Source organism: Cinclus cinclus, chromosome 13 (genome assembly GCF_963662255.1).
Source record: "Cinclus cinclus chromosome 13, bCinCin1.1, whole genome shotgun sequence".
NCBI classification, from domain to species: Eukaryota; Metazoa; Chordata; class Aves; order Passeriformes; family Cinclidae; genus Cinclus; species Cinclus cinclus.
This window is the reverse complement of record NC_085058.1, coordinates 10,031,159-10,057,810: the sequence shown is the minus strand read 5'-3', so window position 1 is coordinate 10,057,810 and position 26,652 is coordinate 10,031,159. Positions and strand designations below refer to the sequence as shown.

The 26,652-nt window shown below is 41.3% G+C and overlaps 1 protein-coding gene across 3 annotated transcripts; it reads right to left on the bottom strand.

Annotated features, from left to right (window-relative positions):
• Nucleotides 1-1,317: 1,317 nt before the first annotated feature.
• LOC134049084 (tropomodulin-2) lies at nucleotides 1,318-22,926 on the bottom strand. Of its 3 annotated transcripts, XM_062501283.1 has the most exons (10): nucleotides 22,801-22,926; nucleotides 20,931-21,087; nucleotides 9,142-9,264; nucleotides 7,827-7,837; nucleotides 6,921-6,970; nucleotides 4,998-5,142; nucleotides 4,300-4,407; nucleotides 3,888-4,031; nucleotides 3,427-3,571; nucleotides 1,318-1,352 (listed from the first exon to the last, which is right to left on the bottom strand). In XM_062501283.1, the coding sequence occupies exons 1-10, from the start codon at nucleotides 22,924-22,926 to the stop codon at nucleotides 1,318-1,320; spliced, it is 1,044 nt and encodes a 347-aa protein (XP_062357267.1). The 3 variants fall into 3 exon arrangements, with proteins under 3 accessions (XP_062357267.1, XP_062357266.1, XP_062357268.1); XM_062501282.1 differs by lacking the exon at nucleotides 6,921-6,970 and having other exon boundaries at nucleotides 4,998-5,128; nucleotides 7,751-7,837; XM_062501284.1 differs by lacking the exons at nucleotides 4,300-4,407; nucleotides 6,921-6,970 and having other exon boundaries at nucleotides 4,998-5,128; nucleotides 7,751-7,837.
• Between the last annotated feature and the right edge of the window lie 3,726 nt (nucleotides 22,927-26,652).

Below are 26,652 nucleotides of genomic sequence, written 5' to 3'. Positions count from 1 at the left end.
TGTGGTGGAGAGTAGTTTTAGATGATAAAATATACAAAATGAAACATCAGACTGAATTCTTACTGAAATTTTGACACTGTTGAGCACTAGGGTTAGCTGCTGCTTCGTGAGTGTTTCCCACTGGGTTAAGATAATGTCCAGCATGTAAGTTAAGGCCATGATTTAGCAAAGCATTTGTGCATGTGCTTAAATCTGCCCTTATTCAGTTAAACACCCACATGCCTGTGATACAGGGACAAACCTCAACAGCAGCATACAAATGTCAGTTATGTAGCTGTCAAAACTACCCCTTTAATGTCTTTTCCTGGTAGCACAGTGGCTCTCCTGGATTAAGTATTTCATTAATCTTCATCTAAAAGGTCCTGAGAACAGTCCAATAATGCTAACAAATGTACATAAATACCAGAACTAAAAAAAGTCAAACTCATGGCTCAAAGCAAAACAAATATTGCTCAAAATACTTATTTAGGTTAAGATCACTAGCTGTAAACTGTGCATTCTAGTAGCAAACAAAAACTTGTTGGCCTAGGAAAAAAAAACCCCAAAACATTCGACGTCTATAGGATTGGCAGCACTAATATTACTTTACAATGTGGAGTAAGAATAAAAAACATCAGTGTAACATTGCAAAATGATCCACCTAACCTAAGGCTATGTAAACAAGTACTCTTTGACAATGTTTGTACGTCTAGGTGTGATCCTGCACTGGGAGCTGGACGGGTGCAGACCCAACAAGGGTGACAAGTGCTGTTCCAAGGTGGTTCCAGCTGCCCAGATCCCACTGCAGGACAGAGGCTCAGGGCTGTGAACCTGCAAACCTGTACTGGCATCACTAGTTCTACTCCTGGGAGGAACCCACTGCAGGATTCTGTTCAGCAGGACTATACACATAAGTAAGGATTATTCACAAACATAAGGCATTGCAGAACTTGGCCCTAAAATTTCTATTTTCAGCAGAGAATCCCTTATCCATATACGTCATATTTTTATCTATCAAAAAGTGTCTAAAATAAGGGTCACAGTCACTATATGTTATGCTCAGTAACACAGTTAAGATGCTGCATATTGGCTTCAGGTACTGCAAACCATTTTCTTCATTAAAATCAAAGCAAATACAAACCTTCCTCCTAAGAATTAAATTAACCGCGAGAATTGAAAATGAACAGGCTCTGTTTTCAGGGTTAAAAGGAGACATTAACAGAAATCAGCAACTCCCATTGCAGTAGCTTTCCAGCGCCTTCCCTTGTGAGCAGTGAGCACTCTGAGACTGCAGCTGGTGGTGGCCTCCAGTGGTGGCTGGTGTCCTCGGTGCTGTGGCTACTGCCGCTCCCCTTCCACCCGCTTCTTCCGAACTGCAGCAGCAAAACAAGCAGAGAGAGTCCCTGCGAGCTCCTGAGAGCTCCAGGGCTGCTCCCGCACACCCCCTCCCCAGTAAAACGAAGCCACCGCAGAAGGGAGGAGCTTCTCAGAAATGCTCGGAAGAATTATGCCCACAAATACCATAATTAATAGATCATAATGCTCAACAAAACAGTTGTACCTAAATGGGATTTTTTTTTGTATCACAGACTGTAGAATTTCACCAAGCGTTCATATCAGTACATTTTCCACAAAAATCACATACTGAGCTAAAGGTTTTAGATGATAAAGAAATCACTACTTCCTGCACTTCCTTCCAGTGATTCCATTTAGATTTTTATTACAGTTTTATTGTTCTTTTAAAAGCCACAGTGTTCCAGCTAAATCAATACTGGTCTGCTCTAGTCTGCATGGCAATTCTCTAGATTACTGAGGCTTTAGGCATCAAAAATTAATAACTTCTATAATTGCACAGTGTCTACTACAGGTAAGCAATAATCATATTTTTTAGAAAATAATTTGAAGTACTCTTAAGTACCAATATCAGTGAATACTGGCAAAAAAAAATTATCATATTGGACCTGTTTAAACTTCACATGGTCTGATTGCCTCAACCATCTGATAGTCAGTAATTAACTCTGGTTTTTCACTGGAAACCCCATAGGTTGAAGTTGCCATTTAGCAAATCAGAGTGGTAAACCTTGTGCTGTGTGCAGGATTATTTTGACAAGCAGTCCCATGTGAATTTTTGCGGCACTTAAGAGACCTTACACCTGGTATAGAGCATGTTCAGTTGGGCAGCATTTGCTACTCCACATTCTAATAAAATGCATTGAGTCTTTTCTGACCTGGCCAGATAAGATTTGTGAGGTTCTCCTGCTTGTGTGATACAAAATTAAGTGTTATGTCAAAGCATCATGTCCTGTTTCTGATACTGAATGGCTGAAGCACAGAACAAAGCAGTAGAACCTGATGAATGAATGCTTTTTGCCACAGAAAGTCAATTGCAACAATACACTGCTAAACATCCCATTACTTTAATAAGAGGAAGTTTTTTTCATCGTGCCTTCCTGGCAAATACACTGCATTATTCCAAAGCCTGCAGTGTAGCATCAGTCATTTGTGTCTGCTTTCAGTGTTTTGTTCCTTCATTTATTTTATTTTATTGAATTCCTTTAGGAATTCTGTCCTACAAAATCTTGAACAAAACCAAGCAACACAAACATAGGAAAAGGAAGATTAGGACCTAAGTCTAATGGCAAGTGGAAAAATAATGGGTAAAAAAGGGTTTCTCTCTCTTTGTAGATGGAATGTTTCAAATACCTTTCTGGGACACTGATACTTTTAGGAAAAATAGTATTGTTAAAAATTAAAGTTTCAAAACCCCAAAAGTATGTATGACAGAAAAATGTCCTAGTTCAACTTTTATCTTAGCTCCCTCAGAGAGAAACCCAAGCTGAAACCCACAAAGACATCGTGGTTTGACACCAAATCTGAAGCAGAACTGATTAAAAATGCAATGTTAATTTTTTTCCCCCCTCTCTCTCTAAACTTCTGTTCAGTCATCTTCTTCATGTCCTTCTGTGTACTGAGCCCACAGGGCAGAGCATGTCACGCTCAGGTGACACTTGCAGGGTTTCATTGTCCTTGCCTGTACTTGGTCACACAGGCAGGAGGGTCTGGTTTGTTCCCTTGGCTGGGCAGGCCTGGCCCACCATGGACTGGACAACAAAGTCAGCATTTCTGTGTCCTCTGAAAAGACAGGATTGGCTTAACTCCTCATTTACTGGCCAGAACAGTGGTGAATAGAGCAGTGAGAAATTTAGGACACTCCATGGTAAAGGGTGAAATAACTCCCCAGAAGGAGCAAGAGAAAAATAGTGGCTCCTGATCACAGTAAGATCTTTGCTGTCTTCTACTCTAGAGCCCGAGGAGCTCTGCATCTCCCCTCACACAGAACATTGCATTCAAATTCCATCTGGATGTACGGACAGGGAGAGTTGTGCCTGGGAAGGTCAGGGCTTGGCTCACACAAAGAAGGGATGAGGAAATGTAGTGGCATCTTACCCAGATCATTGTTTTTAGTGATAGCTGCTGCTACCCTGGTTCTTGGACCTTGTTTTGTGAACTGGTATCCAAACTTGAGAATCCTGGAGTTCTCCTCCAGCATCTTGGCAATCTCCATCTCTACAGCTGTCCCAAGCTGCTGCCTCTGTGAAGTGTCCCCAGAAGAAAAGGAAACATTTGTTTTCATATGAGAGAGAAGTAAGTGGTTGTATTTTATTATTGGGCTGCAACCTACCAAGATAATCCCAACACTAGAGATTTTGCCCTGGATTTTGTATTTGGCTTTGAGTAGTTTTATTGAGAAGTTTTCCACTCTTTGGTTGCACTGACTGGGGACATGAGCTGCAGAATGACTGAGCCACAGAGGCTGCCATGACTCTGCCAGAGTTCCTTAGCAGAACCCTCTGGGGGTCCATTTAAAAGAGAAACAAAACTGAACTTCCCCAATGGTCTCTCTTTACCTGGTTGTCAATTTTAATCTCTGTTAGGGATTCATTCTTTCTCAGTGCCTCAATCAGTGCCAAAATTCCTGTCCCAGTGATGAAGTTGGATTCTACATTCAGACTCTTCAGTGTTTTGTTCACTTTCAACATATCTGCAAATGCCTGAAGGGTCAAAAGGAGTGAACATGAGATAAAATCTTGAAAGTTTCAGGGAATAACAGGGAATCTGCAAAACATAGCTTAGTACCAACAAGAAATAAAACATAAATCTGCTTAGAAAAATGGAGAGGTAGATCAGAAGAGATTATATTTCTACTTTGCATAGCCATAGTGAATTCCTGCAAGGGAAAATAAAGAATGTATCCTAAAGCAGACATGGATCTACTTAAAATTTGTTGTGTTTTTTTGTCCCAGTAATGTTAAAACTTACAATAGCTACAGGGTCATTGCTTCGAGTAGCTGCAAGGCTGAATGTCTTCACATGTGTGTTGGTTTCCAGAGCTTTTGCAAATTCTTTCAGAGTTGGGATGGGAATATTCTAGGGTAAGAAGACAAATGCAGTAATTAGGAAAGCCAGTCACACTGCTGATTTGAATCCTTATGAAACTGACTGATGAACAGCCTCAGTCTATGCAAGTGGAACACCCCTGGTGCTATTAGGAGTGTGTCAGGATGGACAGAGCGTGCTCTGGGCCCCAGGGGCTGTGCTGGCAGTGCTGCCTGGAACTGGGTCAGGCCAAGGCCAGCACGTCACCGTTGCTGAGCTACTTTCCTATTCCTCTGCCAGCTGTTCAGTCCCCACGTGCCAACTCCTCCTCCAGTTGCCTGTGTGGGCTAATTGAATTTGGCCAGTGATGATTACACAGTACCCATGAGATATCTTCCTCGACAATCTGCCGAGAAAGGCAGCCAAAGGGAGTCACCCCTCGGGCTTTTAATTGGCATTTAATTCAGTATCAGGAATTGATGACCTTGGAGCCTCCACATCAGTACTTTCCCCTCCCCTTCCCTGGGTGTCTTTCCTTTTCTGAACAGTAAAGAGACAAAATTTGAAGATAAAATGCACAGGCTTTGGAAGTATTTTAATAAATCCTCCTATGATGACACAGACCAAACCACAGCATCTACCTTGATGTTGTTGAGATTAATTTCTGTGAGACTAGGATCATTTGCTTTTATCCTTTGTAAACTTGCTTCCACATTGGTCGGATTAGGTGGCTCCTCAAAGATGGGCTTGACCTTTTCACCTTTCACCACATCTGCAAAACAAGATCTCATGAAATGTCAACCGAGGAACAGGCATCATCACTCTGGCTGTTCCATTCCCATTTAGGTTTGCACTGCAGTAATCCAGGAAGGGTTTATGAGAACCACAAAATCTGCAAGCAGTTTTATCCCTGTAACCCTCTGCACCCCCTGTACTCCCAGAGCTGTGGTCACGGAGGTCAGGCAGCACCATCATAGGCAAATTCCTCCTTTATACACAAAATCCCTGAACAATCCATTGGAGTCAAAGCAGCTTTGGAGACTATTGGTTGGGATGTGATATACTGCAAGGGTTGCTTTGTACTTTGTCTAATATCTGTAAAGAAAGGTGTGCTCAGAGCTTGCCCATTATATTAGTGAGAAAATGTCCCTGCACCTATGAATAGACTGTGCTACATAAAGCAGCATGACCATGAGGCCCCTCAGTTTCCTCCTCTCAGCTGATACTATCAGCCTTACTATAAATTCAATCAGCTCTTGTAAAATTGCAACATCTGCACTTTCTAAATAATAAAACTATCAAAGCATGAAAAGTAAGTCTGTCTGCCAGCACCAAGATTTATGAAATCTTTGAGTAGTCATGTTCCAAAGAACTGTGGTATTTAGTGCTGGAAGCTATGAGCTATAAATATTCTCAGAGATGCATAAAAACTGTAGCTTAGAACACAATTAGTACTTCTAATTCCCACACATATAGCTGTGGAGATTAATTTATTAACCCTGACCACCCAAGCCACTAAAAGCAAGAAAGGAATATGTTGCTGACCACAAGTATGTTTGAATCCTTTTATTTTGTGCTGTGGACAGGGAAAGATTTTGAAGACTTGTGCTCAAGTCTTGGTGTACTACACATTGCTGTTCACTGCAATGGGCAAAAGTTCATGTCATATCATGGGCCAAAAGAAAACCACATCTGTTTTTAGAACTCATACTCATAGTAGAGATAGTCATAGACAAATCTTGAACTGGTTTTCTTTCTGCTCCCTTTGATGCCAAACTTTATTTTTTACTAATTCCCTGAGAGACCTCATATATCCCTGAATAACACTTCAGCCTTCCTAGGAGCTGGGAATTGAAAACTACATTTAGAGAATTCACCTTGGATGCAAGGATAGAAAGTAAACAAAAAAAGCAAAGCATTTTTTGCACTTGTGGCAACACCCTGCCAGACTGGGAGCAGGGGAGACATAAGCACCCCATCCTCAGGTTAGACACCACACTGTACTCAGTCTAGAGTTAGGAGGAATTTTAATTTTCTACTTCCTGTTGCTTTCCATGACTTTTCTTGTTTCTTTAATCATGGCGATATTTGGCCACTTTGATGAGCAAATTTTTACTGATGCATTTCTCTTGGCTCAGGAAAGGTGTTGCTTTTGGACCAAAGAATACAGTGATGTGATGGTGATTTTCCTTTTCATAGGTCTGTGACTGGAGCATACTTTAGCTGACTTGCATAGCTGACTTTTTGACTCAGTACAACAAAAATATTCTGAAATCTATGAGGATTAGCAATGCATGAAGTTGCCTGTTATGAGATAGATGGCAGCTCACACAGGACCCCACTGGAGAGGCTTGCAGAGCAGCTTTATCCTGAGAAAAATTAAGTGACACGGTGTCCTTCTACTTTCCCACCTCCCCTTTAGAAATTGAAGATGGAAAGGAAAGTCCTTGGTAAAGACAGCTGCTGTTCTCATGGCCTTAGTAGAAGAAAACATTTTTTTTAGTACAGTTTCCCTAGGAAAGGGCATTCCACAGTTTTGTCTTAAAAAGTAAAGTTTAGACCACTTGATATCCCAGGGCCTGGAGGTGACAAGCTCTGGATCAAGGCTCGGCAGCTCTAAAGAAAAGATTGGAATTCAGATGCACCCATTTCTCCCTCCATCCAGCCTCCTGTGGGTTGCTGAGCTAAGATCTGATTCACCAAAGGTCTGTTTATTTAGTGCAAGCATTTCAGGATTTGTTTTTAGCAACTACAACTGTTTCTCTCCGGGGATTTTTGCAAGGATTCCTTTCCTGTGTCCCTAGGGAAGCACGGAGCAGGCACTGTTTACACACACTGCCACAGCAGCCAGGTGGAGCTGGGAGATCCGAGGGGCAGGAGCACATCCGGGCAGCCTTTGCCTCCCTGTGGATGCAGCTCCAGGTGACCCTGGTCACAGATGTGACTCTGGTCACAGATGTGACTCTGACAGGGTTCTGCCCCATCTGACCGAGTGGTTACAGGTCATTTTTCAGGTGTGTGAGTGTAGGTACTTGGGGCAAGATGGCCTGGCCTCAACTGTGGCCAACTCTTAGCTGCAGCTCACTCTGTTTTCTGCCTGCTGCCTACACTGAAATGGAATGGAAGTTTATATGGCTTGGCCTCTTAAATACTCCCACTCTTTCAAACACCTCTGCAGAGTCAGATACTGCTCTCTGGGATAACACATTTCCTTAGGAATGATCCGTTTCTATAGTACTGAATTTTAAGATTGTATTTACTTTTAAAAAGTCACATTTCATCATTAATTAGATCAATCAAAATTAGGCCTAGTCACATTACAGCAGACCCCACCTACAGGTGCAGAAGTCCCTGAAGATGACATGCAGCCCACAAAAGAAATCTGCTTGCTTACTTCTCACAATTCCTTTTCCATCTTTTCCACGGGCTCCTGCTTCATCAAATTTTGGGTTGTTGACCATGTTGTGCACTCCAAGAACAGCTGAAATGTGTAAACACCAGCAAGAGGATACAATGTTAATGGCAGGAACACAGACTGCAGGAAAGCATCTGCTACAAATTGCAGTTTAGTTCCCCAAACAAAACCCCCTTTATAAAATATCAGCTGCATGTGTCATGCCTGCTTTTAGGGGGAGTCTTTTGGGCTCCAAATTCTGGAGATACAGACACTTTCAATATAGATTTTTGAACAATTGAGTCAATGTAGGATGTATATCCCAGAAGTGCCAGCTGGAAGGAACCACTGTGGGTCATCTTGTCCAGCCTTTCCCTCAGGCAGGAGTGCTGCCAGCATTAATGAGCTCAGACATGGCTTTGTCTAGCTGGAGTCTGAAAACACTCAGGGATGGAAATCCCACAACCTCCTGGGTAAATTGTTTCAGTGCTACACTCCTAATCACTTTTCTTCCCTAATATACAACCTGAATTTCTCATCACTCTCATGTTATATTGTTTGGTGTATCTGAGAATTTCACTGTGCATGTGATAAGCTTAATGCATTGGCATTCCCACCAGGGTTTCCTATGGGAGCACACCAATATTAACAAGCTTGGAAAATAATCAGAAGTGGTGAAGATACCCAGGTCTAATCACCCAGCAACCAATTTTCTCATTCAAGAGGCTAGATTCAAAATTTCCTCATGGATTCAGGATCTTTATCCACTGCATGCTGTGACAAGTTTATCTGGTTATTTGGGATGTCAGAGTTGAGAGGAGGTAGCAGTAGTATGCCACAAACAATGTGGATACAGCAGGATCAGTCACTTCCATGATAGTGCCAGCACCCCAGCCTGTAGTCCTGTGTCCACCCTTCCCTTCCCTTCCCTTCCCTTCCCTTCCCTTCCCTTCCCTTCCCTTCCCTTCCCTTCCCTTCCCTTCCCTTCCCTTCCCTTCCCTTCCCTTCCCTTCCCTTCCCTTCCCTTCCCTTCCCTTCCCTTCCCTTCCCTTCCCTTCCCTTCCCTTCCCTTCCCTTCCCTTCCCTTCCCTTCCCTTCCCTTCCCTTCCCTTCCCTTCCCTTCCCTTCCCTTCCCTTCCCTTCCCTTCCATAACCACATGAGCTGATTCATCTTTTCCTCCTGGCCTGACACATCAATTTTAAGCAGAGAAGTCTGAAATGCAGCAGCTGCCAGGTCACACTTCAATCATCCTGGGCAACGTGTGGCCCATGGCTTGGCCACCTCAGACAACACCAGGTGCTTGAGGGGTCATGGTGAGACATTCCTGGTGGCAGGTCTGGGCAGAGAAGAGCTGGACATGTGGGAGGATCATACCTATGTATTTTCTAACCTGCAAGGTCATAGAGCTCAGTGTCTGAAGCACTGGCCAGGGCCTCTTCTAGTTCTGGATCCAGGGTCACTTTCTCTTCTGTGCGGGTTTCTACAGGCTTTTCTTTAGGGATAAATATTTTTCCTAAGATAAGAAAAAAAGCCAGAGTGAGTAATGAATTATTGGAACAACTTCTTTGCCTCCTGGCAGCAGAGGAAAAGGTCTGTGAGAGTGGAACTGCTTGGAAATATTATCACATGCGTGTTTTTCTCTTTCTTACTTGATGTTATCCTCCACACCAGGATCTTAATAAGTCTAAAAATAAAAGGTGCAGATTACTGCACTGTGTTGGTGATTGTTATTTTAGGAAATTTGCTCTCAGGAAGAGTCCCAGCTGGGATTTTTCTGAAGGTCCTGTGTCCTTAAATAGGCAGAATCAAGTCTACATTAAAAGCTTGCAGAAATTTCATCCTTATATTTAAATGAGGCACTAGGAGCAGTTAAAACCATCCTACTGCAAGAATCTTTCAGTTCATGAACTTCCATACATGATCCTGAAAGCTCAGCAAACCTGTTCTCTTCCAGTAACTCAGTTTAATTCCTATCAACTCAGTTTAATTCCCAGCCCTCCAGAGTATTTTCCCTCTGTGTCTCCCGATGATCATTCACATAAATAGCCTTATCCTGATCATTTGTGCAGTCTTGAAAAGTCTGAACTGAACCATATGTTGCCCAAGAAAGACTCCTGACGTATTTGTCTCTCTCTGTATCCTGCTGATACCTCTGGGTTAGCAGATGTGTGTTTCCATGCAAGATTCCCCCAAGACTGAGGTCACTGGCCTGTCTGCTGAAATGAGGAAGCTGCAGGATAAACCCAGGAACAGCACAGTGAGTTCCATGACTCCTCCAGGCTGCTATGATGGTTAACCTCAGTCCTGTGATGATGTAACTGCAAATGCTTGGAGTGAAGCCCTTTAAATCAGAGCTTGAGCTGCACTCCAGGCACCAGCAGTGCTGGGGTTTTGTCCCACTCAGCTTTCCTGACCAAGCCCTCCAGTCAGTGATACCCTGGAAGATGCCTCAGCCAACAGAGAGTGCCATTACTCCAAACATTGAGTGAATTCCCATGGTCTGCTGTCCACTCTACCATAGCTTCCCTCACCTTGTCCCTAACAATTACTTCTGAAGCAGCCTTTAATAAACCCTCTTGTAATGAAGCTGTGATGATCCTTGGTGCAGGCAGCTTTTGCCCACTGTTAGCTTTAAATTTTCTTATTGTGCAGCTTTGTACACTCTAGATGTAATGCTTCAAGCATTAGCATTAGTCCTGTGACTTTCTGAAATGTCTCTAAAATAGTTTAGTTTTAACTGTATTAGTCATACTGTTACCATTCATAAATGTAATTCTGATATTTAGTATTGAATTACAAATGCTTTGCCTCTGGTTTCTCAACACTGTCATCCTTTTGTGACTTCATTTTCCCCCATTATGGTCCAAAGTATTATTTTCATGTAGTAATTTTCAATTCATTTATGTCTTTTATGCAAGCTTGTCTACAGCCATTTTTATGCTGTCAGTTTCCATGACTCAAGTCACTGAATAAGATCAGAAAAAAAATTTAATGGAAATTTCTGAAACTCTGGCAAGGTTTATTGATACACAATTCAAATTGTTTACCTTAGAGATATTTCTACCAAGGTTAAACTACTTCTGAGTACAAAACTGGACAGAAAGTTATGTAGAAAGTCAAAGTAGTATCATGGTATGATTTCCTTTTCATGTGATACTTTAAGCAAGTAATCTTTTCAGAAAAGGCTTCAAGAAGATAAAAGCCTTTGGTGGGTGAAAGGTAAGAACCATTGTAACTGTGACTGCCTTGGGTCACAGCGATTAAGGACAGCCATCCCAGCAGCAGCAAACAAAAACCAGGTGGAAATGTGGGGTAAGAAACACTCTGCAAAGACAACTCAGTCATGCTCTCCAGATTTAATAGCAGCACAGGTGGTCAGACTTCAGACTCTCTGTGCTACCACCTAACCTGAAGTGCTGATGGCACCTTACAGACACCACTGACCAAGACTTCACTTGATGCCAGCTTGACATAAGGAAAAGAATTCATTACTGTGCTGGAAGCTAGAAAACCAAAATCAACCAGAACATCGGAGTAAACAATCCATAGTGAGGAATATTGTCCATCAAGTGTTTTCCTTTCAGATCACTGGTGGTTCCACTGAATTTCAAGTATTCAGTAGGTTGTTTGAGATATTGAGGGAATCCTGCTGATCCTTAAACTGACTGATAACACTGTTCTGCAGCAGCAATCTCCACAGGACCATAGCCTGTGGAGACAAAACATCTCCAGCAGGCAGTAAGTGATGCTTCAGAGGCCCCAACCTGAGTCACTCTTTTAACAAATACTGATCCAAGTCTGTACTTTCACACATAACATTGCAAGGGGACACAGCACCTTGAGTTTGGACTAAACTGGACACAATATGTGGTGTAGTTGGCATTTCTCTAAGGACCTTGGACAGGTGAAAGTCAAGTACCTTGCACAGCAAGAATTCACGGGGTAATGGAAACCTCATACCTTTTCTGTGCAGTTCATATATATAGGAATACAATTTTAAACATTTGTTTCAGGCATATTTAATTCTTGGAAAACAGCCCGAATCTTGTTGAATGTGTATATGATTCCCAGTGATTATTTCATTTAACACATTCTTGGCAAATGTTTTACAAAAATAATTCTATTATTGGTTATATGAAATATTTAAAGGGGCAAAGTCATGTCAAAGATAGTAATATATATCCTTAATGTATATGGGCCTTGCTGGCACCCAGTGGTGTTTTAAAAATATTCTTTTTACTGCTATCTAGATAAGAACATTCCACTGTGAAGAGATGCTGCACCACAGCAGATGGAGGTTAGAAAAACTTCTGTATTTAGCATGTTATTAGGAATTTATTACCTGTGCACCAGCTGCAAAACTGTGCATCTGTTTATAGACAGCTGTCAACCAGTTTTCCTTCATTATTTAAGGACAGAGTTTAAAGATTCAGGAGGAGTCTCCTAGTCCCACACCTGTACATTGTAAATTTATTATCCAAGGCATCATGGAATTCACTGACAAAATAAAATATGGATTGTGGCTTCCTTGATTCAATGGCCCAACTTAAAATTTATTATTTGGATGAAGCCTTGGAGGAATAGTGACATTTTATTATTATAAAGCAAGATTTATGAAGAAAGGCTGCTGCTCTTGGTACTCTTTATATTCACACTGTGTTTTAGAAGGCACTTTATTATTACTTTATTCTATGTGGTATAATTAATGTTGGCTGTGTTATCTTTTGCCTCCAGCATATGCTAATGTCCTGTGCTGAGTCTTAATAGCAATAGCTTAACTTTCTACCAATAAAAAAACATGGTGACAAAAGTTCTGTTTATACAAAATTTGAGCTACTTTGTTGTTAACAAGACAAAAATAACTACACTTCTGTATAAAAGTAATACATTTTTGTTTAACTGCAAACCAAAATTCAATTGCAGTAAAATATCATTTTATTTTTACACAAGCAAAAGTGTGTGGAATCCCAAGTGATTTCTTTCAGTGTGAAATTTTAAGTCTGCATCACTGCAATTCTCCCCTTCTTTTGGCCAAACTGGGATAAGTGTCTGGGGTGACCTGGATGGTGATTGAGGCAGCTTATTACAAACCAGGGATTTCTGAGGGTGAGGAGAGTTTTGTCTTGGCTCAATTTAACAGCAGACCTACTCCTTTTCACCCACTGCAGAAACAAGACTTCTATTGAAACTGCAATACAATATGGTTTGTGTTTTCCTCAAAAGAGGCTACAGGAAACAAAATCCATTGACAACCAGAGGGAAGAAGGATTCAGAGAAAAGCACTACAAAGAGACACAGAAATGTGGAGCAAGGTAAAAGGAAAGCAAATTCTCTATAAAAAAGGAAACTCAGGGGGAGCAGTCATGAAACCATAGATGTCATTTTGCCACTTGGTTCAGCCAGGTCTCTTTTCGTGCTTTGTGCAAATGCCCCCACCAAAACAATGTCAGAGTACAGCAAGGAAATGAGATCCCTACCTTCTTATTGACTACCATATGCACATCTATAGGAGGATTTATTAACTGAGCAGGGAACTGCTTCAAGTGTACTTTCCTGAAGTCAGTTTTTTATTTATTGTTATATAGGGAGCGGGAGAAAAAGGAATTTGGATAGTGGTAGGATTTTAGTAGCAAGTCCAATCTGAAAACATTTTGAGGATTTCACATTTGTTTATAGTTTGCAGCATTTGGAGCAGCATTTCTGGTATGTCTCCTCTATTCCTTCCTTCTAATGCCATTTGAGTTTTATGAATAAATATAAATTGCCACAATTTTTATTTTAGTATTTGTTTATATTTAGTATATATTTGGTATTTATACAAGTCAAAACTGTACAAGCCAAAACAATAGAAAACAGAGCAATGGGAAATAAGCCCATTTATATTAGCTGCAAAAAAACCCCTCCTTTTATTTAATATCAATTTTTAAAAATATATTTACTTTATTTCATAACACAAATGCATTTTCTGCTATATTTGTAAAACAATAAAGTGCTTTCTTTTCCTATAAAGTGTAGCTCAGATTATTGTACTTTCAAGAAAATGCCTGGTTCCTTACTACTTCTGACTTCTCAATGAATCACTGACTACAGTGAGTGCCTGTTTGTTCTCAATTACAGAATGCTACACTGACTTTGGGAGTGAAATTCAATAATCCTGGAAATCTGCCTTGCATAAATCACAGCCACCTGATTCACTTTTTCCATTTTACACTATTCTTTTCTGTTGAGTCTTTCTTAAACCCCTCCCTACAAATATTCTATTAAAATGGAGCTAAATTAGTTCTTACCAAGAATAAATTTGTATTATGAAGAAGAAAACAGGCCAAGTTCAAGTAAGCATGAAGCTGAAAGACAGTAGTAATAAAAATGCAATATCCTAATTGTTGCTGTTCTGTTGCTCTTGGATTAGTGTCATCATATTCTATGCCTTTAAACTGTGACAAAGGAATAGGAAGGCTGCAAAGAGAAGCATTCCAAAGTTATTAAATCTATTGTGCATAAACACAAAAAGTGGATTTAAATTGCACCAGTATCCTTAACTTTGACCACCATGCTGTGATTCTGCCACTGCAGCAATACCCTTCAAAGAACTCTCCTGGAAAGGATGCTTGCTCAAATAAAAATGAACAAAAGCCAACCTTTTTAAAACAGAAGGAAGCCCAGAATTTCTCCAGACCCTCACATGGATTATCACAAGTTAGGATGCAGCCCAAGGGCAGTCCTCTGGGTTACCTCCTGGATTACCCACTGCACCAAGCCAGCAGAAAGCTCTTATGTCTGATGTGGAACGGTGGTAGAGGAGGAAGAAACTCAAACTGTGCCTCACTGCACTTCAGGTCCTCCTGGGCATCAAAGACCCTTGAAACGTGGGTAGAGCTGAATACCACACTAGTTATGTTCATCTCTGGCCTCTTTTCTCCCACCCAACACATTCTTCTCCTCTTTTCCTTCCCTCATTGTCCCCTGTGCCTTCCCCATATCCTGTGTCTTCTGGGTTTTTTTGACATCTCTGAGTCCTGACCCTTCCCACCACCTCCCTTTCTTCTGCCTTCCCTTCCTTACCACTGTTCTTCTCTACAGCTCCTTCCCCCAGAGCTGCTACATCTAGTCCTTCATCCCAGAATATTCATACAGAAACTCACACCTCTCTGCCCCAAACTCTCTGCTGGCTCTTAACTCTTTTTTTTTCTCCTTTACAGTGTCCTTACATAGGGAGGGGAGCTCTGCCAGAGCAGGAGTGTCCCTGCCCTTGTCCTGGTGCCTCTGAGATGAGGAATTTTGAGACCATCCCGAGAGCCCAGGATGCCAGGTCCCTCTGGGCACGGCTGTGCTGCCACACGTGCTCCCTGCACAGGGGCAGGAGCTCTGACCAACACTCACTGCAGGGGCAATATCTGGGCAACGCTTCAACAAACTGGATGTACAAGAAAGCACAATATTTTGAGGATGTTCAGACTTGAGTATACTTCCCTGGGGATTCCAAAGGGCATACATTTCAAGTCCTCTCTTCAAAGCATGGAGGCACTGCAGGTCATAAAAAAAAAAACCAGCTGGAAAAATTTACTCTAGATGGATAAAACAATGTGTTTTCTCCTAATCTTGTTCTTGGAAGCAACGAAGACCTTTTTGCTGACACTTTCCAAAAATTCAACTCAAGGCAGCCTCTCGGCATGGGAAATTTCACTGTGAACTGTGCAAGTTTGGCAAAGTCATGAGCAGCTAAAAGAGAGTCTTAGAAAAGCAAGCAGTGAAAGGCACTGGCTAGAGGCATTACTGTCAGCAACAGCAACTTTCAATGCCTTAGGAGATAAACATCAGCTCTAAATTTAAGCCCTAAAGAATAGGAAAAAGGTGGCAAAAATTTCAACAAACGATTTAAGCATTGGGGGTGAAACAGCTGCTTCAGTCCAAGAAAGAAACTGTGTCTTTATACTAAACCCTAACTTCTGAAAGCAGTCTGCTAGACACAGTGGAACTGGAACTCATTAGCATCTGCTCTAATACTCTGACCTTCTGCAAATGACTGCTGCTGTCCTTATTACTGCTGCTGTACTGATACTCTTCTTGGCACAGCACCACATGCAGCATGGATGGTCTCTGCCAGAGAAGCTGAAAACACAGGTTTGGCCAAAAGTTCTCTGGTACTTTCTTCCCTTTCCCTTTTATCAGTCAGCTGAAAATATTAGTATTAAAACACATACAAGCATGTCCTCCTTCCCTTTCCAGCCACAAATAGTAATAGCCCAATGCACTGGAGTTTTTCCATGACTTTGATGAGAACTGGATCAGATCCAAAATGAAAGGGTTTGGCAAGGAGCAGAAGACCTTGTAGAAAACAGGGACAGTGGTGAAGGGTTGAAACAGCAGTCTTTAAAGCAACCTTTCATAGCTAATGACATTTCACAACAGAAGAACTTTTTAGAATTATGTTTCATTAGTACCATACATTTCAGAGAACCTCAGCAAACAAAGCAGAAGCAGAAATGCTGTTACCAGTCACAGCAGGACTCAGCTCTTAAGGTCAGACACACAGACTGCACAGAAAAGGCAACACTGACAGAGCTCTGGAGTATTTTGTACCTCCACTGCCCCTTATGTTCTCCAGCTTTTCTTTTTATTCTTGGCTCATTCATGAACTTGCAAATGATACTTCACATGGAAGTGATGGAAGTCTGATAGCCACCTGTCCCAGCTATATGTGTTAAGTGCAGTGGATCATTCTGAGTAACTTCCACAGAGCATCAGGTTCTATGCAAGGATTCTTAAATATCTGTCTTAAGTAGGAACAAATCCAAAATACACAAAATTAACACTTACAGGCTGCCCATCACAGTGGCCCCAGATATCAGCCCTTACTCTTTGCCTCCATTGCTCATTACTGACAGACATCTGTGTTGCACAAGAGCTCCTGAAAGCCACCAGATCATTTCAAACCACACAATGGGGCATTCAAATGAAGTACCCAGACCTGACTTGCATTACGGGGGATGTGGGTAAAGCAGTCTGAAAACATCTCTCAGTGGCCAGCTTCAGGTGTGTGCCTGTGATCATTTCAGCCCTGGTTTGGGCAAACCTTTTGTCTCCACTGAAGTCTGAGATCTATCCTGTCCAGGCTTAAATCCTTTTTGTACAGCAATTAATGAAGTAGGTTACCAAGCTGCAATGTGGCAGAGAGCCAAAGCCCTAATGCAGTCCATACACTTGATTATATTTGCCAAGCATCTCCAACTTCTTGAAACCAAAATTACAATCAAAACCAAGGCAATTCCCTGCATAAACAGCCCCCCATCTTGGGCTCATATTTAACACTTCCTGTGTTTTAACCATTCTGGATATCCCTGTCAGCTCTGGAATTTGCTTTGGCTTGTTTTCTAGGACAATCAAACCCTTATGATTGCTCAGCATATAGAGAACAACACAGGCAACTGAGTTTTGCCCTTCAGCAGCTGCTTGGTACTGCTTCTTGGTCAAGAACTCTCTAATAAAATATTAACAACAACAAAAAAGAGAGGCAGTCACAGTAGATAAAAAAATCATGATGTACCACAGGCTAGTCTGGAAGGAGGATATCTTAAATGCCACCTTCTTTTCAGCTCAACAGTGAATTTCCAAGTTTTAGCTTTGTATGATAACTCTAAAAACTGGTAGAAATATCACTTTACATTTAGTAGAAGCATCCCACTTTCTGAACTTGAAAAAATAAATGCTTTCCCAGTGGCAGATAAATATCATAGTACAAAACACTGACAAAAGTTCAAACAACACTAGACATACTCTAATCCTACTGACACACAAATATTTTTAGATCATAAATTAAATATCAAATGGCAAATTGGCATCAATACCTCCCAAATATACACAACTGGATGCATTTTAGAGCTGCTTGAGAATTTAATTTTTGACTAGCAGAAACAGCATCAAATTAATTTTAGGTTATTTACAGAATGGCTACATTACTGTGCTTCTAGAGTGTAACGAAATCATTTAACAGAAATCTATATAATATAATCATATAAATATTTACCAATCTGTAAATACACCTTAGAGATCATCAACATGCAGAAGGAGAGAAATAAGATTTTCCTCAAGGGATATCCTTCTTTAAAATTCTTCAGAAGTCACATTTTAGAAATTTAAATTATTTTTCCTGAACTAATTACTGAGCTTTGGAAGAACACTAATTATTCTCTAATTAAAGTGGCTTTAAATCTAGCATGTAGTATCAAATCTTGAAAATGTCTTTCAGTATTGCTTTGTTTCCTTGCATGGGAAATATCTTCTTATAAATGTAAATCAAGTAATTTATATTTTAATGCAGCCATCCTGTTGTTATTTTTTTCATTTGGGAGTGTCAAAATAAGTAACTGCAGTTATAAGCATGGATTCTAAGATCCAGGAATAGTCACACATGGACTTTGTACAATATTCATCACATATCCAACCAACTAGCAGGGTTATCATACAAGCATGGGAGGATTGCAGTGCATTTGGCAGATGGAGATTTCAGTTTTATGTTTTATAAGGTTCAGCTTCTGCACTGCTGAAAGTCTGGTGGTGTTTTTGTGGGACACCTCCTGCCAAGCCACAGAGGGGCAGCAGGACTCACACTCCAGTACCAATTCAGGAAATGCCAAGCTCAAAATAAACAACTTTGTTCTCAAAGCCAGTTCCCTTAAAGCAGCACAAAAAACGACACTGTGCAGCCCATCAGTTCTCAATTGTCAAGGTACTAGACCTCATCAGATCTCAGACTAATTCAGTTATTTCTAACCAACAAAGAAACAAAGAGTATTTTCATAGCATTTGGCCTCTGACTTCAAATAAAATGTAGTATAATTCTGTGTGTTTAGATTATAATTGTAAAATGACTACAGAAATCACAGAACACATGGTTGTTTTCATTTGACTTAATCTGCTAAAGCTGATACTGAAGATTTTGTCATGAATTTATATTGTACAAGAACAGAGGAAATTAAGGGAATAATTCTTTTAGCCTAAAATGCTGTCATTCCCTCATAATTGTAAAAATTCTTGAAACTGTAATTTTGAAGGAAATTAACCCAATGAATCAAAAGCCAAATTAAGAACAGCTGTAAATGCTAGGAGGGCTGCATTCACTCTGTGCTCAGGGGGAAGTGAAATGTGTTGCTGGTCGTGTTTGCAAAGCAGTGGAATTTCCACACCAGAGACACCAGGAACTAATAAACGACACTAATAAGCACTTCAAGGGCAGCTGGAAGCAAATGTAGGAACAATATTGCTTTAGCTTCATCAAAAGAAAACTGAAATAGTATAAACAGCCCAGTCCACAGAGTACCACAGTCAGGGACAATACAGGGACTCATTTTGTACAGATCAAGGGCCAGTACTATGGGTATATACAATTCCACACACTGATGGGTTTTGTGCACTGAAATTTCAGGCTTATTGGGAGACCTCAGATATAACTACAGTGAAAAATGCAAAATCTTAATCTTAAGTCTGTAAATATCAGTAAGGTGAGACCTGGCTAAAGGTGTTGGTGTAAAGACCTAGGGACCTGCAAGCAGTGACTTGTCCTGCTCTGACACAGCAGGGTGTAGGAGACTGGAAACAATTGGTAATAAATCCATACTACAGTAAAGTGCTTTCCTTCCTGCACAGTGTGTGCTTGACCACTCCTGCAGGATCTCTGCCCTGTCACTGCATTCAGTGGGCTCACAATCAGCCCTGTGAAGAGCAGTATGTGATGGGGAAATTTTTTCCCCATTTTGATGGGGAAAAAAGTAGGTTAAAGAATATGCTGCATGGTGAAATGGCACACCGATCAGATATAGCTGAAAAATGTCTCATTTATCTGAAATCATTGTTTCAAAGACTGAGAACACAATGTAATGATAGTAGTGACTCCTGGCCTATGAAATATTATATAAATAACATTTTACATCTTTGGTAATGGTACATAACGTAAAAAAAATGCTGCCCTTGACTTTCTTGAAGTATCTGCTTTCCCTTAAGCAGATCCCATTGAAACCAATGGTAATCCATTACATTGCCAGAAATGCACCCAGACATAGGAAGTTCCTTCTTGAATGAAGGGGTTGCCTAAGGCCAGCGTTTTTGTCCACATTTTATAAACAAGGAAAAGGAGCTAGTGGTGCTAAAGGAATATTGTTTGTTTAAATTATGACTGTTCCTGCCCTGAGGTTATCCTAACAGTGTTTAAATTATTAGAATTAGGTTTTCCTGTTTTTCCCCTTTTTTTCCTGTAGCTGTAGGACAAGGGTAGCAGGGAAAGTGTCCGCATGAATAGCATTGCCAGACGTGCTAGTAAACAAGTGGGAAAATACTTAATTTTTTGTAACTGTGTTCCTTCAGTTACTTACAGCAGTAAGAGCAAAAGCATTTATGTGTTTCCTCCTGAACGCTTTCCCCACTGCACTACCCCTGCATGGCCCTAATTCTCAAGTGGGAACAGTCCCTGTGGGGCTGGTGAGGGCACCTTTGTGCTTGAGTGCACCCAGAGGCACTGGCTGAGCAGGGAGCAGTGACCGAGCCCTTTGCTGGAATGGTGCTCCTGTACCCCTGAGAGGCCATTAACCTGCCACTTTATTACTGTGTTTATTTATCACTTTGGGCAATCCGGGGGATAAAGACAAAAATGGAGAAGGTGCAACAGTTTACGTATGTGGGAGGTTCAAGGGGAAATTCTTAGCAAATTGGAGAGATTCTGAGGAGGGATAAGGGGTAGGGTTTACAAAGGCGTTGTCCAGTGAGAGAGCTAGTGGGGAAAACTGGGACACATGGACTAATGAGAAATTCAGTTTTAGGGCATTTCCAAAGGGACATTGCAAGCAGGGGGCTGGCACAAAGCAGGACTGACAGATAGTTTAGGATAGATTGACAAGGTGGGTGGGAGGATATAATTTTGGACTAAACCATTAGCTCGGTCAACAGCAGAACCTACCACTAACAAGAAACACACTGCAACATGCCCCAGACCACAGCCCTGCCCCTGGGACTCCAGAGCAGCGAGAGACACCAGCAGCAGATAAAGCATCCCTCCAGTTCTGCTCCAGCAGCTCCAGACCTGGCTCCCGAGCCTCGCCCTGCCCTGCAGCAGCCTCCCACACTCCACACATGAGTGCACACCTGCACCCAGCAGCCCTTGGGCAGAGCCAGCGCAGGGATGGACAGTACCTTTCTTTTCCCCTGTGAAGGGCACGACGTCCTCTCTGTCCTTGTGCTCCAGGGCTTGCTTCTCCAGGTAGGAGAGCAGGCGCTCTCTGTCAAAGGGGCCCGTGGCTGGTTTAGTGGTCTGGTCCTTTTGGCGAAATCCCGCAGGAAGCAGGGCATTCTGTGAGACACAGGGCACGGAAAGGAGAGAGGGCAGCTTCACACGCTCTTCCAAATCTCATCGCAGCCTTGTTGCTTTTTAAGTGAAATCATTCTTTGCCTAATGCTCTTTGGTGACAGCAGTAACACACTACCTAAATGTAACCACGAAACCCAGAATATCATTCAGTCTTCTTGATTTATTACCCATTAATATTTGTATTAACCATATTTACAATCACGGCACCAAAGAACTAAGTAAGGTCAGAGTCCTTTGTTACACAGAGTTTGCAGTTCAGGTATATAGACCAGGATAACATTTCCTTCTATTCCTTTACTCTTTTTCCTCACCATTTTTCTTTCACTAAAAAAAAAAAAAAAAAACAAAAAACCAAAAAAAAACTTCCTTTCATTCTAAAGCAGATGTCTCTCAGACTTCAGAAATTAATGGCATGCACTAAAGAGGCTGGTGAATGAGGTAGACTTCAGCTATTCAGAGTATGAGGAAGCCAGCAGATAATTCCCACTTTCAACACATAGCTGTGAGATCCTGTGATTTCATCTGCATTCCAAAACACAGGAATATGCACAAGGCCCCCACATTTCAGTACAGGAAATCCCAGAAAGAAATACAGGTAGCTGGACCTTGCAGTGCACGTGCAGTAAAGCCAACACGTTGAAGGCAGCCCAGAGTGCTTCAGAAACATTTCTTCACTGGCCAGAACGTGCACAGTAAATCTGATATACAGCAAATACCCTGGAAATTCTGAGCACATCCAGAGAACTCAAGTCACCAGTTACTTTACTGTGCATGCACAAATGTCCCAGAGTGCTCCAAATTCACTGCACATATGTATCATTAACTACAAATGCACCATGGCCTGATTTATTTGGTTGGTTGGTGTTACTTTTTTAATGATTTTCTGTGTCTCCATTTGAGATGCCAGATACTTGAAAATATCAGAAAATGTAGAAGTGGCAGTAGTGTGGGAAGTGGCAACATGGGAGGGAAAGAACTGTCAAGCCCTCATTAAATTTCCAGGCAAACTGGTGCTATAGAACTAGAAGCTATAAATCTATTGTGTTTCTCCAAATTTGTTTTGCCTCCAGACAGAACATTTTACCCACCAGTTTTCAAACTCCTACATTAGTGTGAATATTTTTGGGTAGGTTTAGTCACAATTCCCTGCATGCTTGTGACTATAACCTCATTATTGTAGGATCAAGTGCTTCTCAGACCAGAGATCTTTAAAATTCTTTGTGAAAATGTCTTCAAATATCCCAATTATTCTTACTCTCTGGGGAATGACAGTTGTGTAGATGAATCCTATTTTTCTTAATCATGCCCAAATATGTTCTCTTCAGCTAAAAATATATGTGCTGAACGACATGATCAACAGATTTCAGAAGATCAAAAGACCTGATCTCCATAAGCACAGGTTATGTTTGTTTATTGCTGTGCTGAGAAATAGCAGCCATAAAAAGCTTCTCATGGTGTTGCAGTGTGCCAACATGATTAAAGATTTAGACTGCAGACAAGCTCATGTCTAAATAGACATGGGATAGATCAAGAGCACAGTGGCTTTAGAAAAGGAGCACATCACAGCATGAATACAACCAAAACGTTTGTAGCTGAGCTGCTCGTGCTTTAGGGTACACTGTAAGAGAACACAAACATAAAATGCTGCAGTGTGTGGCATTTCTAACAGGCAGCATTGCAATTATCACCACTAACCTCAGGATCAAGGTCGTCGAGAACATGCTCTAGCTGCTTCAGTTCATCCTCTGAGAGCTTGCTGAGTATTTCATCTTCGTTGATGTTCTTGTACTTCTCCAGCTCCTTTCGGAAGGGCAGAGACATGGCTCCTGCTGCACTGCTCTGCTCTGCTCTGCACTGCTGCTGCTGCTGCTGCTGCTGCTGCTGCTCAGGATTTCAACCATCCAGGGGCACTGAGCTCCTCAGCCTTGCTCACTGCTAACAATAAAGCATTGTGAGGATCTCCATCTAGCTGAGAGTCCTGGAAAACCCACGTGCTGAGGGTCACATTGACACTTATTAATGAAAACAAAGCAGCAAGATGTCCTGGCACAGCACGGGGGGTGTGGGATGTCCTGGGCAGCAGTAGCCAAGGAATAGCAAGGATGGGAACAGTATGCTTGGGGGCAGCAGCAAACAGCACCTTCGAGACATAGGTAACCAAAATATTAGCAACTTTTCCTTTTTCATAGAAATATAGCTGGATTATTTCATTTGCTTGAAAAGAGTATCTGTTTGCTCTTTTGGTCAGAAGCAAAGGAAACTGGTAGAGTCACAGACAACAGTCCAACACTGACAAACAAAAGCCAGAATGTAATGCCTTGAGGTATTCTATTTTATCCCAGCTTTGCTGGTGGCTGAAAGCTAACCCGCATCATCTTGGCTGACTTTCTGGCACATTCTGGTTACCTAAGAATCTTTCAGGTACACTGGTAGTTAGTGTTACTTCAGCATGTTTGGATACAAATGATAGCACTTATCAAAATTCTTGGAGTGAGGAGATGCTAGTTATAGCTCAAAATATCTGTAATTCAGCCTGCTACATGGGGGACCTGCGGAAGTTCAAATGTAATGAAAAAAGATGGACTTAGCATTTCACAAACTCTTCTAATTTTAAAATTTGAATGTGACTCTTTGTTAGATGATCCCAACCAACCGGGAACAAGAAGATCTCATTTGCATGACCACAACAGTCATTGTCATATTATCTGTCATATGACAATATGACAAAGGACTCTCTGTCTTTTCTTGCTCTTTTTTTTTCTTGTCCAGAACAAATTCTAGAATCAGAATCATCCTGTAAAGGGACAGAGTGAAAGAATTTATGAATTTCTGATCAGAATCAGCATTAGCTGGGGACTTTCAGTGTGCTCCAAAAGCCCTCCCGGGTGTGCCCAGTTTCCCACAGCAGCACCAGCACTCTCCAAATGACACAGTTAGCTGTGCAGTTTTACAGCTGAGTGTTTGCATTCACAAATTTCAGAGTTATGGTTGATATGGAAACCGGCCAACTGGCACCTACCACTGACTCATGTATCAACCCCAACCCTAATTTCCCTTGGCCAGGTTTTTAGTCGTCATAAGCTGATAAAATCCATGTGGGTTCTGTTGCTTGCCATATGAGCTAGAAGCCTGATTTTTGTTTTTCTTTTATTCCAAATGAAAATGAAAATATTTCATTTACTTAGGAGTTTCACTATTTAAATACTAAATATTAAAACATGTCTCACTTTTCTATTTATCAAAAAGACTAGAAACCTTTTCCCTATTGAAAGGGAAGGGAATAATCAGTGGATTTACAAATTTGAAATATATGAAATTCTTTGACTACTGCAAGGCACATTAAGCCTTTACTTGAAACACTTTATTATCCAATTCCAAGAAAAATCATTATTTTGCCCACATGCTTTGTTTTTTTCCTTATTCCTGCTTTGTTTGTGGCTGCTGTTTTTGTAGCATCATTATAAAGCCATTCCAAATGTCAGGATAGAATTCAACCATTCTTCAAATTGAGAGTTTGTTACAGGGAGGTAGTCGGCATCTGATGTTTCACAAAGTCACAACAATTGTGAAATTTTCTTATAATACCAAAACTTCATCATATGCCATGAATGTGGGGGACATTTTAGCCAAAAATTTTTGTGGACTTTGCAATTAAGAAGAGCACTAGTTTGGTTTGTGTTTAATACATGCAAATTTTTATCAAAATTACTTGTTAGATAATGAAAGCATTTTATTTTAAAATTATAAATACATTTGTTTAAACTGTAAAACCAAATTGATCTGCAGTACAACATTCTGCACTTGGGCAACAGGTGCCTTCTCTAAGTTCCTTTGGATAAACTCATTACAAACATAACATTTCAGCTAGCAGTCATTAACAGAGCTCAACAATTTCTTTGAGGGGATTACAGCTTTTTAAAACCATTTAAGTTTAAATGGTTATTTTATTAGAGTTTAATCATATCCCTGGAAAAGAAAGAAATGTAATCCCAAAGTTAGGGCAGTTAAATACTGTAGGCAAAGCAACTTGCAAGAGCCCAAGACAGTTTCCTTGGCTGAGGGTCAGCAGTGCAGTCGTGCAGGACACCTGGCAGCAGGAGCTCTCCCCTGGATGTACAGCACTGCAGGATTACAGTGAGGAGCTGAGAGTTCTGTGAGGTGTGCAGAGATGAACCAGGTGCTTGGGGGAGGCACTGCAGGGAATGATTGTGTGCACCACACACCCCCAAATTCTTTGTGAATTGCACCAGTGCTCGGCCATAAAGGGAAGGTTGTGCCAGGGGACACTTTGAACAGGTGACAGCTCTCAGTCTTGTAACTTTAGATTATTAAAAAGAGAAGGGGTTTGACTGTGTCCAGTAGGGATACCCCAAAGGGAAGCTGAAACCCAGATATTACAGATATACTGCATTGAATAACCCTTATTAGACTGATAGTGCAAGGAAGAGCCTGAAATTGTGCTTTTCTTGCCTGCACATATTTGCAACAGAAATTCCCTTAATATTTCCCCTTTCATAACAGAATCCTACTCTTTTGTGACTGAACAAAAGCAGAAGACACTGCTTAGGGAATTTCTTTGTCCACAATGCCTGAAAGAAATAAAGTTTTTCTGGAGCTTTCACTCTGCTGCACAGGCTGCTGCAGGCTGGGCTGAAACACCCATTGCTCACATCCTGGGTTTATGCTCTCTACTGAACTTTCACCAGAGTTACAGTATTAGAAATCAAGGGAACGAGATAAATCCAATGATTCAGCGTCAGTCAGACTGGGAAGGAAATACTGAACTCTTGATTCACTCTGGAAAGTGCTGCCTAATGTGATGATAACAATCTCCACCTCCCTAATTGGATTTGATACTGTTAATTTTGTGTATGTAAACAGAGCCATAAGCTGTCTGTGCAGCTCTTTATTGTGGCCTGGGTACACAACTATTTAATTCTTGCATACTACATCCATTGGACTTGCTTTGTTATGATTACTGTATGAAAACTTTCATTAGTTAAAAAAGCAATTCTAACCAGAGCTCCCTGCTGCTGTTATTCTGAGCATATAAAAGCAGATCAGGTGTCACACAGCAGAAGAGAGATGTCCAGTCTAACCACAGAGGCAAGACACTCTGGAATGTTACACTGCATTAGGAGCACTGAGGGGAGCAGGATGAGGGATAATGGATAATACTGTGCAGTTTCCCTTCAAACTTACTGGGAAGAGTGAGAGAGATTAAGGAATGGGGGAGCACATACCACATTTGTTTTTCTCCACTGAGTTTCAGTAGAGAGCATCTCAGTTTCTCATGGGCCCAAACCCCACTGTTAAACAGCAAAGCCCAGCAAGTGAGATCTGTGCTCATTCTGGATGGGGCAGAAATGTAAGAGGTATTTCTGCTGCCCACGTGCTACTTTTAAACCTTTGTGGAGCACAGAGGTTTCACAGTGAGCTTCAAAGAACCCCATTACAGTTGTATTTCTGATTCCTTCTAAAGAAAGAAATACATACGGTTTTTTTGGGGGCAGCTTTTCACCTATTCCTGTCAACAACAGGATTCAA